Source organism: Numenius arquata, chromosome 3 (genome assembly GCF_964106895.1).
Source record: "Numenius arquata chromosome 3, bNumArq3.hap1.1, whole genome shotgun sequence".
NCBI classification, from domain to species: Eukaryota; Metazoa; Chordata; class Aves; order Charadriiformes; family Scolopacidae; genus Numenius; species Numenius arquata.
Genome location: NC_133578.1, coordinates 75,138,915 through 75,152,781, shown reverse-complemented (window position 1 = coordinate 75,152,781; position 13,867 = coordinate 75,138,915). Strand labels below are relative to the sequence as shown.

General features: G+C 47.8%; 1 protein-coding gene across 1 annotated transcript in view; it reads right to left on the bottom strand.

The window, feature by feature from the left end:
* ADGRB1 (adhesion G protein-coupled receptor B1) overlaps positions 1–13,867 on the bottom strand; it is a 203,992-nt gene that overhangs the window by 150,332 nt on the left and 39,793 nt on the right. Inside the window, exons 2-3 of the mRNA XM_074146079.1 lie at positions 11,445–11,603; positions 2,962–3,069 (exon numbers count right to left, since the gene is read on the bottom strand). Of these exons, the coding sequence (XP_074002180.1) occupies positions 2,962–3,069; positions 11,445–11,603 (267 nt within the window). The remainder of the gene's footprint in view (positions 1–2,961; positions 3,070–11,444; positions 11,604–13,867) is intronic.

The window sequence follows — 13,867 nt, the reverse complement described above, 5'->3', positions numbered from 1 at the left end:
TGCACTCCACCAAATTGGTCTTCATGTCCCAGAGGACAAGGGGTCATTCACTGCCTTCCATCATGACTGGTGCCTGTAGACAGATGGCTCTGCATGACTGACCTTTTGATTAGTCCTGTGATGTACCAGGCTAGCTTGGGGATTAAGAGGAGCATCCCAAAGGAGTTTGCAGGGATGAGAACCCCCCTTTGGGTGGGAAGATGGCCTTTTGCAGGGCTTTCTGCTCCCACATAGCCAGCTGCAGCACCTCTCCTACAGCCGGAGAGGATCCAGCAGGTGCCACAGAAGGAAACACGCTGGGCATCGCTCCACAGGGATGTAGCACTGCAATCCAGGATCCTTTCCAGCACCTGGCTAGCCCTAAGAGTAACTGAGCTGGCCTTACAGAGAGCTCAGCTGGCTGTGGAGTCCCCGTCAGTGCCTGCAGCTTCTCCGCGACACTTACTCCCTTGGCACTAATGGAGCGGCACATTGCTGTCATCCCTTCGCCAGCATGCCTTTTTTTTTTTTGGGGCATCATCTGTCAATCTGACATCTCACCACGTGCAGCCGCTTCTTCGCTCACATCCCAATGCTGGCAAAGACCTTCTGGAAGCAGTCTGTGGGCTGAGCTGGGAGGGCTCATGCCAGAGACATGCTGGGCTGGGTCTCCCTCTTGTGCTATTGCTGGGAGAGACATGCGGGCAGCCAGCGGCACCGCAGCTGAGAGCAGAACTGTGCCAGAGCCTATGGGCCAACAGGACCTGGGCACCAGGGCTGCTGAGGATGGGCAGGTGCAAATACTAGCCTTCAGCAACACAGGGACATCCCCTCATCCCTTGTTCTTATAGCTGTTTTTTGCATTTCATATTTTTCCAGGCTTTGAGTGGATGTGAAATGACTTATCCCCTACAACCTGCATGGATTTCTAGGGAAGACATGGGCTTTGCTTTGTTATCCCCAACTAAAGACTCTCTCTAAATCCCTTCCTGGGCTGTACCTTCTGCCTGGTCTTTACATCTCCTCCGTCTTCATCTCCTTGAACAACCTCGATGCAGTTGCTGCTCCTGAGGCAAGAGCAGGACTGTGGTAATCTCACGACAGGGCAACGCACATCTTCCTGGCTGGGTCTTCCATCCCATACTGCACTCAGGGATACCACAGCCCAAGTCAGACATGCTACAGCAGTGGCTATGATGACAGGGAGTTAATAGAGATGTCACTGTGCCCAGATGCAGTATCCAGCTGCACGGCAGGAAGAAATGCCAAGTTATAAACCTGATGGCTGAGCTACAGGCTGGAACAAAGCACCAGGGAAGCACCTGTGGCCAGGCAGAGGAGGAACAGCAGAGGACGTCATGGGACCTGCCTTGGAGTGCCTTCTTTTCCCCTCTATTTGGACACGTATGACTGAGAGGTTGAGCTCAGCTTCACCAGGTTACAGCAAGGCAAATGCCCTCCCTCTCCTGCAGCCTTTTGCCAGCTGCCAGTGATCCTTCAGGCAGCAGAGCTGCTCCCACCAGAGGGAGCAGGCTCAGTACAGGGTAGCAAGGAAATTCAGACTGTCTCCTGCCTTGTATTGAAAGCCACAACCCCAGACATTGCCTGATCACCCTCAAAGCCTTCACAGCGTGATGCTGCTTCCTGACGATGTTCACTGCTGAACACTGCTGGGTTGGATGGAGCACAGCTAATTTACACCAGAATACAACCCGCTCTCCCTTTTAATCTATTTCACAGCTCTGGCTCTTTGAATCACCTGTCTGAAGCCTTTCTAGAGCACAAACTGTTTGCAAGGTCATAGAATCATAGAATGGTTTGGGTTGGAAGGGACCTTAAAGATCATCGAGTTCCAACCCCCCTGCCATGGGCAGGGGCACTTCCCACTAGACCAGGTTGCTCAAAGACCCATCCAGGCTGGCCTTGAACACCTCCAGGGATGGGCCATCCGCAGCTTCTCTGGGCAACCTGTTCCAGTGTCTCACCATCCTCACAGTAAAGAATTTCTTCCTGGTATCTAATCTAAATCTCTCCTCTTTCAGTTTAAAACCATTACCCCTCATCCTACCGCTCCACTCCCTGATAACGAGTCCCTTCCCATCTCTCCTATAGGCCCCCTTTAGGTACTGGAAGGGGCTATGAGGTCTCCTTGGAGCCTTGTCTTCTCCAGGCTGAACACCCCTAACTCTCTCAACCTGTCTTCATAGTCACTGGGCGATGATTTTAACATGTAGCCAGGGTTCACACACCTTGCATTGCCCAAGACCCATGACACATTCAGCTCCTGCAATGAAAGACAGCTGTGGGGGGAGAGCACAAATCTTTTCCAGTCTGGAGCTGGCATATATCTAGGTTCAATTCATTCCCATTTTCCCATACCACACTCTCCAATATTACTACATATTATTCCCCTCCTATTGCAGGAGGGCGGAAGGTCCTGCTACAGAACCTACCAGGTACAAGTCCTTGCACAGTATTAAAGACCCAGTGAGAGAAGAAAGCACCTCCTGCTCTCTCCCCATCACACCCTGCACACCTCCTCCTACACTCAATGGGAAGGCATGACATGGACATCAGCAAAGAGGCTGTACTGCAGTAAGGTCAGCTTTGGCTTAATGAACCATGGCTGTTTAGATAGTTCAGACAAAGCAGTGACTTAGAAGTAGGTAGGGTGATGAGAAGCAGTCTGTGAGAAACATGGGCTGGTTGGGGCTTTGCATCTAAGCTTTTTTGCCTTCTCTGGCTAATGGCAACAACACAAAACCCTGGAGGACAACTGGATAAGAACAGACTGAGTCATGACTGTTTGCCCAGCGTGTAACTTGTCGGATAAACCCACGCTAATCTGGGAGGAAAAGAGTTAATTAGCTGAGTGATTGAAACAGCAAAGCGAGTCAACGAAGTCAGCCCAGCCCAGCCGGGAAGTGCAGTGACCAGGCAGTGTGCCAGCTCCAGAGGCTGTTGTGGTAGGTCAGAGCTTACCTATTTGAGGTGCAGGGTACCCGTAGTGCTGCAGTTCGTCAGTGTCCTCTCGCTTTCTGTTATCTGTGGACCTCAGCGATTGGCTTCTGGAATTATAGCGTCCATTGGCTATGGCAAGGTAATGGGTCATGTAAATACACCTTGGTTCACTCTGCAAGATCTTTCACTACAAAGGTTACACACATAAACAACAGCGACCTGCAACGTTCGGTTGACACAATCACCTGCTTTCCAACCCCAGCACCCCTGGCCACCAGAAGTCCCCAAGGCTTTAGCACAGAGCCAACCTACAAGACTCGCTCTGGCTGGCAGTTCAACCCCTTGTTTCTCAATGAGACTTGAGACCGTGCAGAGTATGATCCCTTGTGCCGGGTCTTTAATCAATTGCAATGAATTTCTAGGGTGTCTGTACTCTTTGCTGTACTTGTGGAGGATTTAACCTTTTCAGATGTGCTGACAATGAATCCCACCATCCCTAGCAGTGTTTCGAGATCTATGGGGATGACTGGCAGTATTCTTTGGTGGAAAACTCTGCCTTGCAACCAACATCTACTTAGCAATGCTCTATAGAGTAACCAGAAAATGCTGAGTGGAGCAGGCGGGTGAAAAGGAAAGGGATAGCTCAAAAAGACATCTCCTTCACAGACTCTATCCTACCACCAGAAACAAGGAGAGATGAAGGTCTGGTATCAACAAAGTGACTTATGTGCCAACAGAGCTACGACTGGGCACCTTTCCAACTCATGAGAATGATCAAAGCTCCTAGCCGTGGTGTCCTAACTGAAAATCTCCCACTGAAGACCATGATATTGAGATCAGAAGGTAAATAATGCATCCACTGTAAAGTAAAGGTATTTAACTCCTGATGGACAGCAAACACCCCTGTTCTTTCCAAACCCACACTTCTGCCAGCTTCGCCTTTGCATCCCATGTGGATCAGCCCTGGATTTGCTACAGGGGAAACAAAAATTTCCATTCCACATGTTATTGGGCATGTTGCAGCCCTGACATGTGCACTTCCTAGTAAACAGAGAAACAACCAAGCAATAGCAATCAAATCCCGCCCACCGGTACTGCCTGCTGTGAATCAGGAGATCTCAGCTGACTCCACCGGAGTCATGCAGAATGGCAGAGAGCAGAGCTGAGCCCGAGTAATCTGTGATCTGGCAACCAATTTGTTTCCAAACAGCAAGGACCAGACAGAGGATCTTTTTCCCCCAAGGTGGTAAAACAGTCAGACATCTTTTCAAGAAGTACAAACTGCCAAGAGATGAAATGGTGACAAATTTGATCCCGGAACCTTGAGAAAATTAATAAAGGTTAATGATGCTTCAGTGTGGTGGCATGAGTCTTTATTGCCATCCAAAAAGGGAAAACAGAGGAGGGCGGAATGATTCAGAGAGTCCCTGCCAGGAGCCAGACTTCATATTCAGCAGCTTGGTTCATGAAAGAGGCCCATCTAGTTTGTGAAATTATATTATTACCCATTACTGTTGCCCAAAAACAGGACTTAAGGAACCTAGGAACTCATCACGCCAACTCCTCCAAACTTTCCCAGTACCCACTGGCTGCTGCCTGGAGGGGACAGGATGGGGCAGTCACTCACCTGCTGTCATCACGGGAAAGGCACCAATAGCCAGACATCAGAACTACCAATATCCTGATATTGGCATACACCTTGTTTTTGTCTGGCTCTTTCTTGGAATAGAAAGGGCCCAAATCCTAAGTTTTTAATAACTACAAAGTCATGGGATTTTCCTGATTGAGATTCAATTTTTTAAAAACGCCAACCTCTAACTACTTTTCCAATATCCAGTGTCTTGATCTTGCTTAGGGGACAGGTTAATTTAGTCCCATATTCGGGATACATCACAAACCCTGCTCCATTCCCACCACCCATTGTGGCTACACCCATGGACTTTCATCTGCTCTGATTTAAGTCCTCTTCATGAAAGCATACAAGCTACAAGAACACAAAAAAACCCTCCATCTGCAGTAAATCCCAAAGGCTTCCCAGAGATTTCTTTAGACTAAGAACAGAAAGAGGGGCTGGGCAACAAGGGGTAGATGTGGAGCTTGGAAGGCTTTGTCAGCTGTCCAGAGCAAGGAAGGTGACGAGGAAAACCTGAGATTGAATATCCTAGAAGCAGCCAGTAAGCATGGATGGATGGACAGAGAGACAGGAAGCAGGACAGAATGAAGGAAGGAAAGACAAAAGAGCAAAATAAGTGTTTTAAATGCAGCCTTGGCATCCTGGACCTCCTCTCACCAGTTATTTGGGCCCCGTGCTATTGCTATCTCCTGGTCTTGAAGATTTCCTTTGCTCCCTAACAGATATGACAAGCCTGCGTTGCTGTTGCTCATCCTAATTAAAGGTAATCAGGTCTAGTGGCTAGTGTGTGACCCATCCAGCTTGCCCCAGACTCCCCCAGCAAGGACCGCCTCCAGACTCATGCTGGGGTCGCTCCATTGCGGCAGACAGGCTGCCTCTCCTTTGGAAAAGGTGTTGCAGAGAAGCAGGTCTGTCTCCGTTTAACACACAGCATGGCTTAGATTTAACCTGGACAGTTGCCTTGAATATATGCAAAAATCATCTGTGAGTCTGGACAAAGCAGGGAGAAGCCAGGTCCCTTACGTACAGGGCAAAGTTGGTGCAAGTGATTCTTTTCTGTGGGTTTTATGCACCTGGAATTTATGGGGTGGAGGCCACAAAATAAAGGTAGTAGGGAACTGGTTGGATTTCAGCACCTGCTTCCCACAGCGGGGTCAGTAGAGACGAATTATACCGGGATCAAAGGAAGACCTAGACCTGATTTACATCTCTGCTATATAAATGCTGTGAGGATGGCATGTCGTTGAAATACCCAGCACCTCGCAGAAGCTAGCAGGAAAGCTAGAGAAATAATGCCCTTTGGGGTTGAAACACAGAGATATTTCCGTTCCGATTGAAGGCAAGCATGTGAGATTATGCAATAATATAGCTCGAATGGGGATGGGGAGGATGATCTTGCAATGCTGGCAGTAGTGGGAAGAGGAAGGAGGTGACCAACACTTCTAATGAGAACATGTAATGTGTCAGACAGCACCCTGCAACACAACCAGGGGAAAAAAAAAATTGAATGCAGAGACTTTGCAGTGGTGTAGGCCAAGGGTTTAACATCCAAGCGTGTCTCACCGGAGCTGCATACTCCTTCCTCTATACTCGTCCCCTAAACAGGAGAGGCAAAGAAAATCGCAGGATCATGAAAATTATTCAGGCAAGCTGGGTTGGTGGGAATGAAAGGGTGGACCAGAGCAAAGAGTGGAAAGGGATGATTAAGAAAAACAGTTGAAAGGGGAATATGTATCTCAGAGCACTAAAACTGAAGGAGAAAGTGTTGGCTATGGAGTTTTAGGGGCATCTAGCAACTACTAAAGGAGTAAAAGTGAGGAGGGCAGAATCACTAGCCACACCTAACAACCAAGATCTCAGCAGATGTAGAAGACGGTCATTTTGGAGGTCACTTGGATATATAGCGATTTCACCGCTTAAGGGAATGGCCCAAAGAATTTTGGTTTGAACATCTGAGATTTGTGAAAATGTCACCGGGTGAGACGCGTGACTCTCGGATACGAAAGGTCCGAACCACCATTAAAAGGGGGGATCGGGTGAAGTCTCTGGAGGCAGCAGCAGGTACCTATGGGACAAGGTGCTCTTTCAGCTTGCAATGAATTCTAGCCTGGCCTGTGGGGAATGAAGATGCTCTCACACATGCGTAGGATATTTCAGCTCGGTGGTTACAGCAAAAAGGCTATCTTTAATGAAAATCAGGGGCGGCAGAGAATGAGACTGAGGCTCAGTCTTTTGAACGTCATGTGGAACATGCATTTCTTCACACTGCTAACAGTTACAGAGCTGAATGGCTAGATCCTGAACCTTCTTGATGCTGGAAATCCAGCATGGATCGATGGGACTGCACTGGTGTCACACTTCTATGCCTGAGGGCAGGATGCAGCCACCCCTTTCCCAGCCAAGGGGAGACGTATCTGCCCAATCTGCATATTCATAAATGTCAGAGACGGTTTTGCGTTGCCTCTGCCAGATGGGATGGCAGGATTTCAGCTGGCTCCTCTGCCGATTTTCATTCCCCAGGAATAAATGCAGGCCGCCTACATCTCTGATTGTTCTTGCATTTCTCCGTCACTGCTGAATTCCAGTGCCAGGGTCAGGCCTGTGACATCCCTCCTCTGCTTTGGATGTTGTCCTGCCACATTGCCCATCCAGCCTCCCCACCGGGACTCTTGGCATGCCAGCTTGTAAGCAACCACAGCTTTTAGCACCCCACAGTCAAGAGGAGCTACCAGAGCACAACGGGTGTCCCCTTCCATCCAAAGGGGGTGGACCTGGAAAGCTTCTCTGCAAGCACTTGCCACCACACTCAGGTTGGCTTTTTTTCCTCCCTCTGTGAAACAGAAGCCAAATCCAACAGATGGAGGAAATCTCCCCTGTCTGTGCCGGAGAAGAGGATATCACCGGGTCCTTTGCCTCTAGCAAGGAAAAATCAGAGTTACAACAAACACTGAATGTTGTCCTTCAGATTATGTCTCTTGAGCTGAACAGCTGCCATGAAAAAAGGCTCTGCCTAAGCCAAGCTGCTGTTACCAGACAAAGTTTCCTTTCCAGTTTGAGATGAGCTTTCATTACAGGTTTTCTTCAGTGTTTTACAGCTTTGGGTTTATGCCCATGGAGATAACTTACCTGGCTCACTTGCTGTTGGGCTTGGGTAGGTATCCCTGGGGAAATTTAGCCAGATGAAGATCATCAAGCAAGAGATTCCATTACAGGAAACAGCAGAGATGATGGTCCAAGCAAGTAGAAAAACATAAAGCCCACATACAAGTGGCACCTCTGGAGTCGTTCAGCCTTCCCTGTGCAGTGATTTCAAACAACACTATGGCCTCCAGACAACATGTTAAGACTTATCTCTGGGAACCACATGGCTATACCTATATTTCAGTGACCAAGCTTCCAGAAGTCACATCTCCTGGAAAGGCTGAGAGCCACCATTCCCACTGCCGAAACCTGTTGAAAGTCCACCTGGGGCAGCTCTGGAAGAGGAAGGATGGCAGGACCTGGAGAAGGTCCACCTGGGGGAGGAGCTCTGTGACAAGAAAGTTTAGATAACTCTAATGAATTTGTCATGGACCGGCAAAATAAAACAACAAATGAAGCCCTCACAGATTCTCCACAAAAGTTTATCTCAGCAGCTCCAGGGAGCTGAGTGGTAGCAACCAAAAGGAGAACCTTTCCCAGATGCAGTATCAGTCTCAGAACCCTCCCTGCTGCTGGAAATCCAAATAAACAACTAAAACACTCTTGCTAATCACCCATCAGCTTATGAGCCACTTTGGCAGAAGCAAGGATGGAGAAATTAAAGAAAAGAGAAGAGCTTACCCTTGTTTTGAAGGTGGTGATAATTTCTTTGTTATTCTAACCTAACTTGCTAGGCCAGCAACTGATTTTATTTTTCAGTGGTGGTATTAGTTTCCTTGGACACATTTCAGTTTACCCCCACAGCAAAGAAGAAAACATCAGAGCGCTCATCCCTGTTATGTTTTGCTCTTTCATCAGGTTTATAGAAGGCCCTTTGGTCAAAGAAAAGTGCATTTTTTCCTGTTTGTTTTCTACTAGAAAATGAAGGTCTCAGCCACTCTACAATACCTGGAGAGCTAGTCAGGTATTATTACAAGCTGCTGAAATGCTGCACAATTCAAGACAAAGATGTTCTTCTGTCCAGTTCTTCTTTTCTTATTTTTTTTTCTTTAATTTTAATTAAAAAAAAAACAAACCACAAATTAGAATCTATTTAACTGCAACGTATAATGAACACTTAGGAAAATAACAGTTCAAGTGGAAGAATGAACATGCTACTCATCCCTAACAAATCTATGAACAAAGTCAGTATGAGAATAACAGTGACACATTTAAAACAGAAGGATTTATATTCTACCTTTAAATCCCCTCAGCTTTTGGTGCGATCATGGTAAACAGAAGGAAATGATATGTGCAAAAAAAATTAAAAGCCCTTCCTGGGTCAAAAGTGCACCTCTCTCTTGCATGAACCTTTACATGGCTGCAAAGGCAACGAGGGACAGATTCACTGAGGAGAAAGTTCAGAGCCTTTGGTAGATATGAAGAGATAGAGGTTTGTCTTGAGGTAGGACACAGACTTCAACATGTGCATGAGCAAGTCTTGAAAGATAAATTGTTCATATCTTCCCTGAAGGCATCATAACCAGGCTCAGCAGTTTGTCTGCAAAGAGGCCCTTGGGAAAATTAATCAGAATTAACTTATTCATTTCAATAGGATAGATCAATTTGTGCTGCCCCACTCTGTGGATGTACTCTCTTTCCAAACTAGGACCTACCACTTTGCTCAAGATCCTTTCTTCCCAAATAAGCACAGCTGAACTAACCACACTGCAATTAGAAGCAGGAGTTGAATGGGGATGTAATGGAAAGAGGACAGGAAGACAAGTGAAATCATTTATTGAATCATAGCCCCACCCTGGGCACAATCAGGCTTTTCTGCACTCAGGATCAGCTTTGTGTTCTGGAAAAGATGAGTGAATAAATAGTGAATAAGTAGCAACTTATCCTTCACTGCTGTGCCCTGCACAGTAAGTGGAGCTGGAAACCCAGCCCAGACTTCCAGGCTCCACGGTTGCCCATCATTCCACTTCATCTCTCTTTGCCACAGCCACCTCAGGAGATCTATCATGAAGAAGAGCAAAGTTTTGAGCCCTGGGGCAGAACAAGGGAAGGTGTTATGCCCCTTGCTTAGTGCTGGTGAGGCTGGACCTGGAAAACTGTGTCCAGTCTGGAGATTCCCAGTTAAGAGGGATGTGAAATCGTTGAACAGGTCCCATGGGGGGCTCTGAAGATGGTTAGGAATGGGGACAGATGTCCTACAAAGAGAGTTTGGGGAGCTGGGTCCCCTCCCTTGTTTGTCCAGCACAGGAGGGGCACTCTAAGGAGTTTCTTTGCCTGTGGTCTCATGTGCCCCCATGTTCAAAGAATGGCGACACCCATAGAGCCCCGTCTACCCACCCACACTCTACCCATCTCCACCTTCTTTTCCTTCACAGAATTATCCACCAAGACTGTCATGGCCCTTCCTCTAGCTCCATTCAGGAGCACTCAAGTCCCACGGCTTTCACCTCCAGCTTCCAGGTCCCAGCCCACAGGTAGAGACACTCTTACCCTCACTGCCCCAAGCCACAGCTATGATACAACTCCAAAGTCACCAATAAGTGTGGGGGACATAGATTAAATTTCCCTAGTGTGGGCGAAGCTCAGAGGGAAATTAGCAACTGTGAGTCAAGGAGATGAAATTCAATATACTAGAAGGTTTCATTAAAAAAAAAAAGGGAAGAAAAGAGCCTAAAAAGCCTAATTGCAACATGATTTAAATTTATGGAAGTGGTAAAAAATGCATGAAATCATTTTAGCTCTTATTAGAGGAATATATTTATGTCCCTTTATTTGAATTTCCCCTTTATCAGGAGATACTTCCCTGCCTTTGAAGACAGCTGAACTTTCCCTAGTTATTTGACTAGTCGGAGGAGTTATTCAAACATCCTCCACTATGAATTTGAAATAAAAAGAAGGGAATAATTACAATCAGCCATTTGCTTGCATTAGCTGGGCTGAGCTGCTTCTGCTGTTGTTTTTTCCTCTTCATCCCCTTCCCTGCTCAGCTAATGCAAAAGAAGCCCTGGGGATGAAAGCGCTGCAGGTCACCAGCTCCACCCACTGATATCTCCCTGCTCACTGGTGTTGACAATTTGTCCCCTGCCCTCTGGAGAAGAGGACCTGGACAGAGCCTGCGTTACAGGAGGAGAGCGGAGCATTTATGAAAAACTTTGCCTTGCTCAAGCCCTGTGTTTTCTCTGTCGGCCAGATATTTTTGCACATCTTAGCGCTGAAGGCTTCATTTTGTAAGAGAAAGGAACAGCGACACTGCTCTTGTCTGGGAAGGTGAACTAAACCAAAAGATTAGCATCTCTCTTAGCTGCATGCATGAATTATTTGGGAGAGAGCTTCTAACTATCAAAGAAATGCCTTTAGGGGTGTACATTTTGCTATCAGTGACAGATTTACCACTAGCATATGAATACCTGATACAAGCCTGCTTATAGATTCCTATAGATGAACCCCTATTCTTTGGGGCAAAGGGCTAGATGTGCAGGTGGGTGTGTGGGAAGACATGTGTCAGCACGTGTGCGTGTGCATGCGTGACCACGAGACAGGCAGGGAAGGGCAGGGCCATGCACAGCCGAAAAGTCGCATGCTCCCCTGGGCTTGCCGCTCCCACACAGACCCTCGGCAGTTTCACCGTGCCTCTAGAGCATCCTCCGTCATTTACGGCAATGAGGCCAGGCTCCTCCTGAGAAAAGCGACCCGCTCACGCGCGCGTGCAAGGGAACATGCCTCCACTTACTATTGCACGCCTTCCTATTGCACAGCCGTCCTTCCTCCAGGACTCCCTCGCAGACAAGACCTTCATTGGGAAGGGGCTTGCAGGTGCGCATGCGGGTCTGCAGGCCTCCCCCGCAGTCCTTGGTGCAGTCGCCCCAAGCCGACCACGGGTTCCAACCACCTGGGCAAAATCCAGAAAAGCCCCGTCAGCTTCAGTGAGAGCCCAGCACCCAGGAAGCCACGGCAACTGCTGGCCCAGCAGACCCTGCAATGTACCCACCGCCAAGCCCCCAGACTGGGATGTCTTTGAATGTGGTAGGACTAGACACCACAGGGTAGTCCAGAAAGTCAAGAGACAGGAGGGGAAGGCAGAAACATTCTTTTCATTGACTTTTCACCTGTTCCTTACCTCTAAACAGGGACTTCGCCTTCCTGGAAACCCTGCCCCATTTCAAACTAGTCCAGCTCTTCCTTTGCTTCCTGGGGCAAATAGGTCCTCTACTCTGAGAAGACCCTGTGCCCATTTTGCAGCCTGTTGGTTCCTAACCCCAGAAGGCATTTGCAAAAAACCCTTCAAGATATACATCCAACATTGGTGAGGTTGTCTCTCCTCTTTCTTCCCCCCATATGAACACACAAGCTCATGAGCAGATAGCACAAGGGAGCTGGGAAGGGTAGGGGTCCTAGCACCCACTCATCCCCAAAAGGACACTCCTTTATACCCCACTGCAGATACCACCAGCCACAGAGAGGCATCACTCAAAGACAGCTTTGGTGGGTGAATGATAATCCCCTCCAGCACCCTTGCAGCACCCACAGGGAGAAATCTATGAGCTTTCCCTCTTGTACTACCAGCTACAACCCTGAAAGCTGATGGAACCAGCAATCCTCTGGCTGCAGGGCTGATCCTGCCACTTGCAGAAGGGAAATGTGGAGCCCCTGCAGCCTTCTCCATGCTGCATCTTTTCAGCTTGCTGCCAAGAACAACAGGCCCTGGTGGGATGTCCATAAATATTGGTGGTACCATGGAACGTTAAGACCTTCTCAAACTGGCTTGCCCACACACTGGCCAAAGCTTTGCAGAAGGGCGTCTGCAAGGAGCCCAGCAAGGCTTGGGTTTGCGTTGTAAAAAGACAGCAAGGGATCATCCAGGCCCTTCAAGTGATGGATAAGCTGTCACATCTCTCAGTGGTCACTTCACTCCTCACTGGCCTGCTAAAATCTGCTCTGTAATAGGCCCCTGCTTCTAACAGCTGGTGACCACTTTGGCTCCATCGTTTGCCCACCTCATGGGAAGGAGCAGGGGTGGCCCTTCATCCCAGAGCTGACCACTTTCAGATGGCTGCTTTTCTTGCTGTGCATTCTCTCATTACCCAAAGCTACCCTTGGAGATGCTTCAGGTCCAAGAAATTCAGCTATGTGCCATGCTCAGGCGCAGATAAAGATAATGAGCTAAAGATACAGTTTTATAAAGAGCGGAAACATCGGGAGAAAGACAAATGCTGCTTTGTAAAATAAAAATGAAACAACCCTCCTTTTCTTTTTCTCACCAAGAGTCAGAGATTTCAGAGCTGCAAATGATCTATTTCAACTGACCCAGCCTTCCTGTATTGCTATTTATTGACAATTGAGATCACGACTGTCCTCTGAGATGTGGGTTCTGCTGCTCCCTACACATCTGTTGAAGGTCCTCAACGGCCCAGTTAGGTACCAGGTCAGAATATATGGGCATTACCAGGTACCCCTTTGCACAGGGATGGACTCATCCACCTCCACAGCACAAAGCCGTGAGTTCATATTCTAATATCAGCCTGGCTGTGCTCTAACTGTTGCTCCCAGGACAGAGTGAAAATAAACACATGATCAGCAACACACACTGCTGAATGCAGTGGAAGCTGCTCAGATACTTAATAATGAGAATAATGTGGGAAAATAGAGCAGGATGAAAATGCAGGCTAGTGAACCTGCCAGCAAGGTGCCCGGATCCTGGCAGCAGTATGGAGGATGGAGCTGTTATTTGCACACAATACATATTTAACCTTGAAGAAGACTGTCTGTCCCTTGAAAGTCACTTTCTCTGCTGGTTCCTTTTCTAAACAGCACAGGGAAATAGGCTTGTCTTTCCCCTCTCCTGATGGGAGACAGGTTGTGTTTCAGTTACAAGAGAGGCCATTGGCATAATAGCAGCTATCCTGATGCCTTGTTTGACCTGATCGATAGGATATCCGTCACCAGACACATTTGGGAGCTAATCAACTCTTTCCTTGCCCTTTTAAGGATGTCCTTTACTCTCGCTCCCTTGGAGATTAGGAGTGGTGCTGGAGAAGGGAGAAAGCAGCTCCACACAAGCCTTGGCTAGGCTTGTGATATATTTCCTTGGGATGTTTTTTGAGTCAAAATGCATAACTGCTCCACTGTTTTGAAAGGTCATTTTATGTTGTGTTT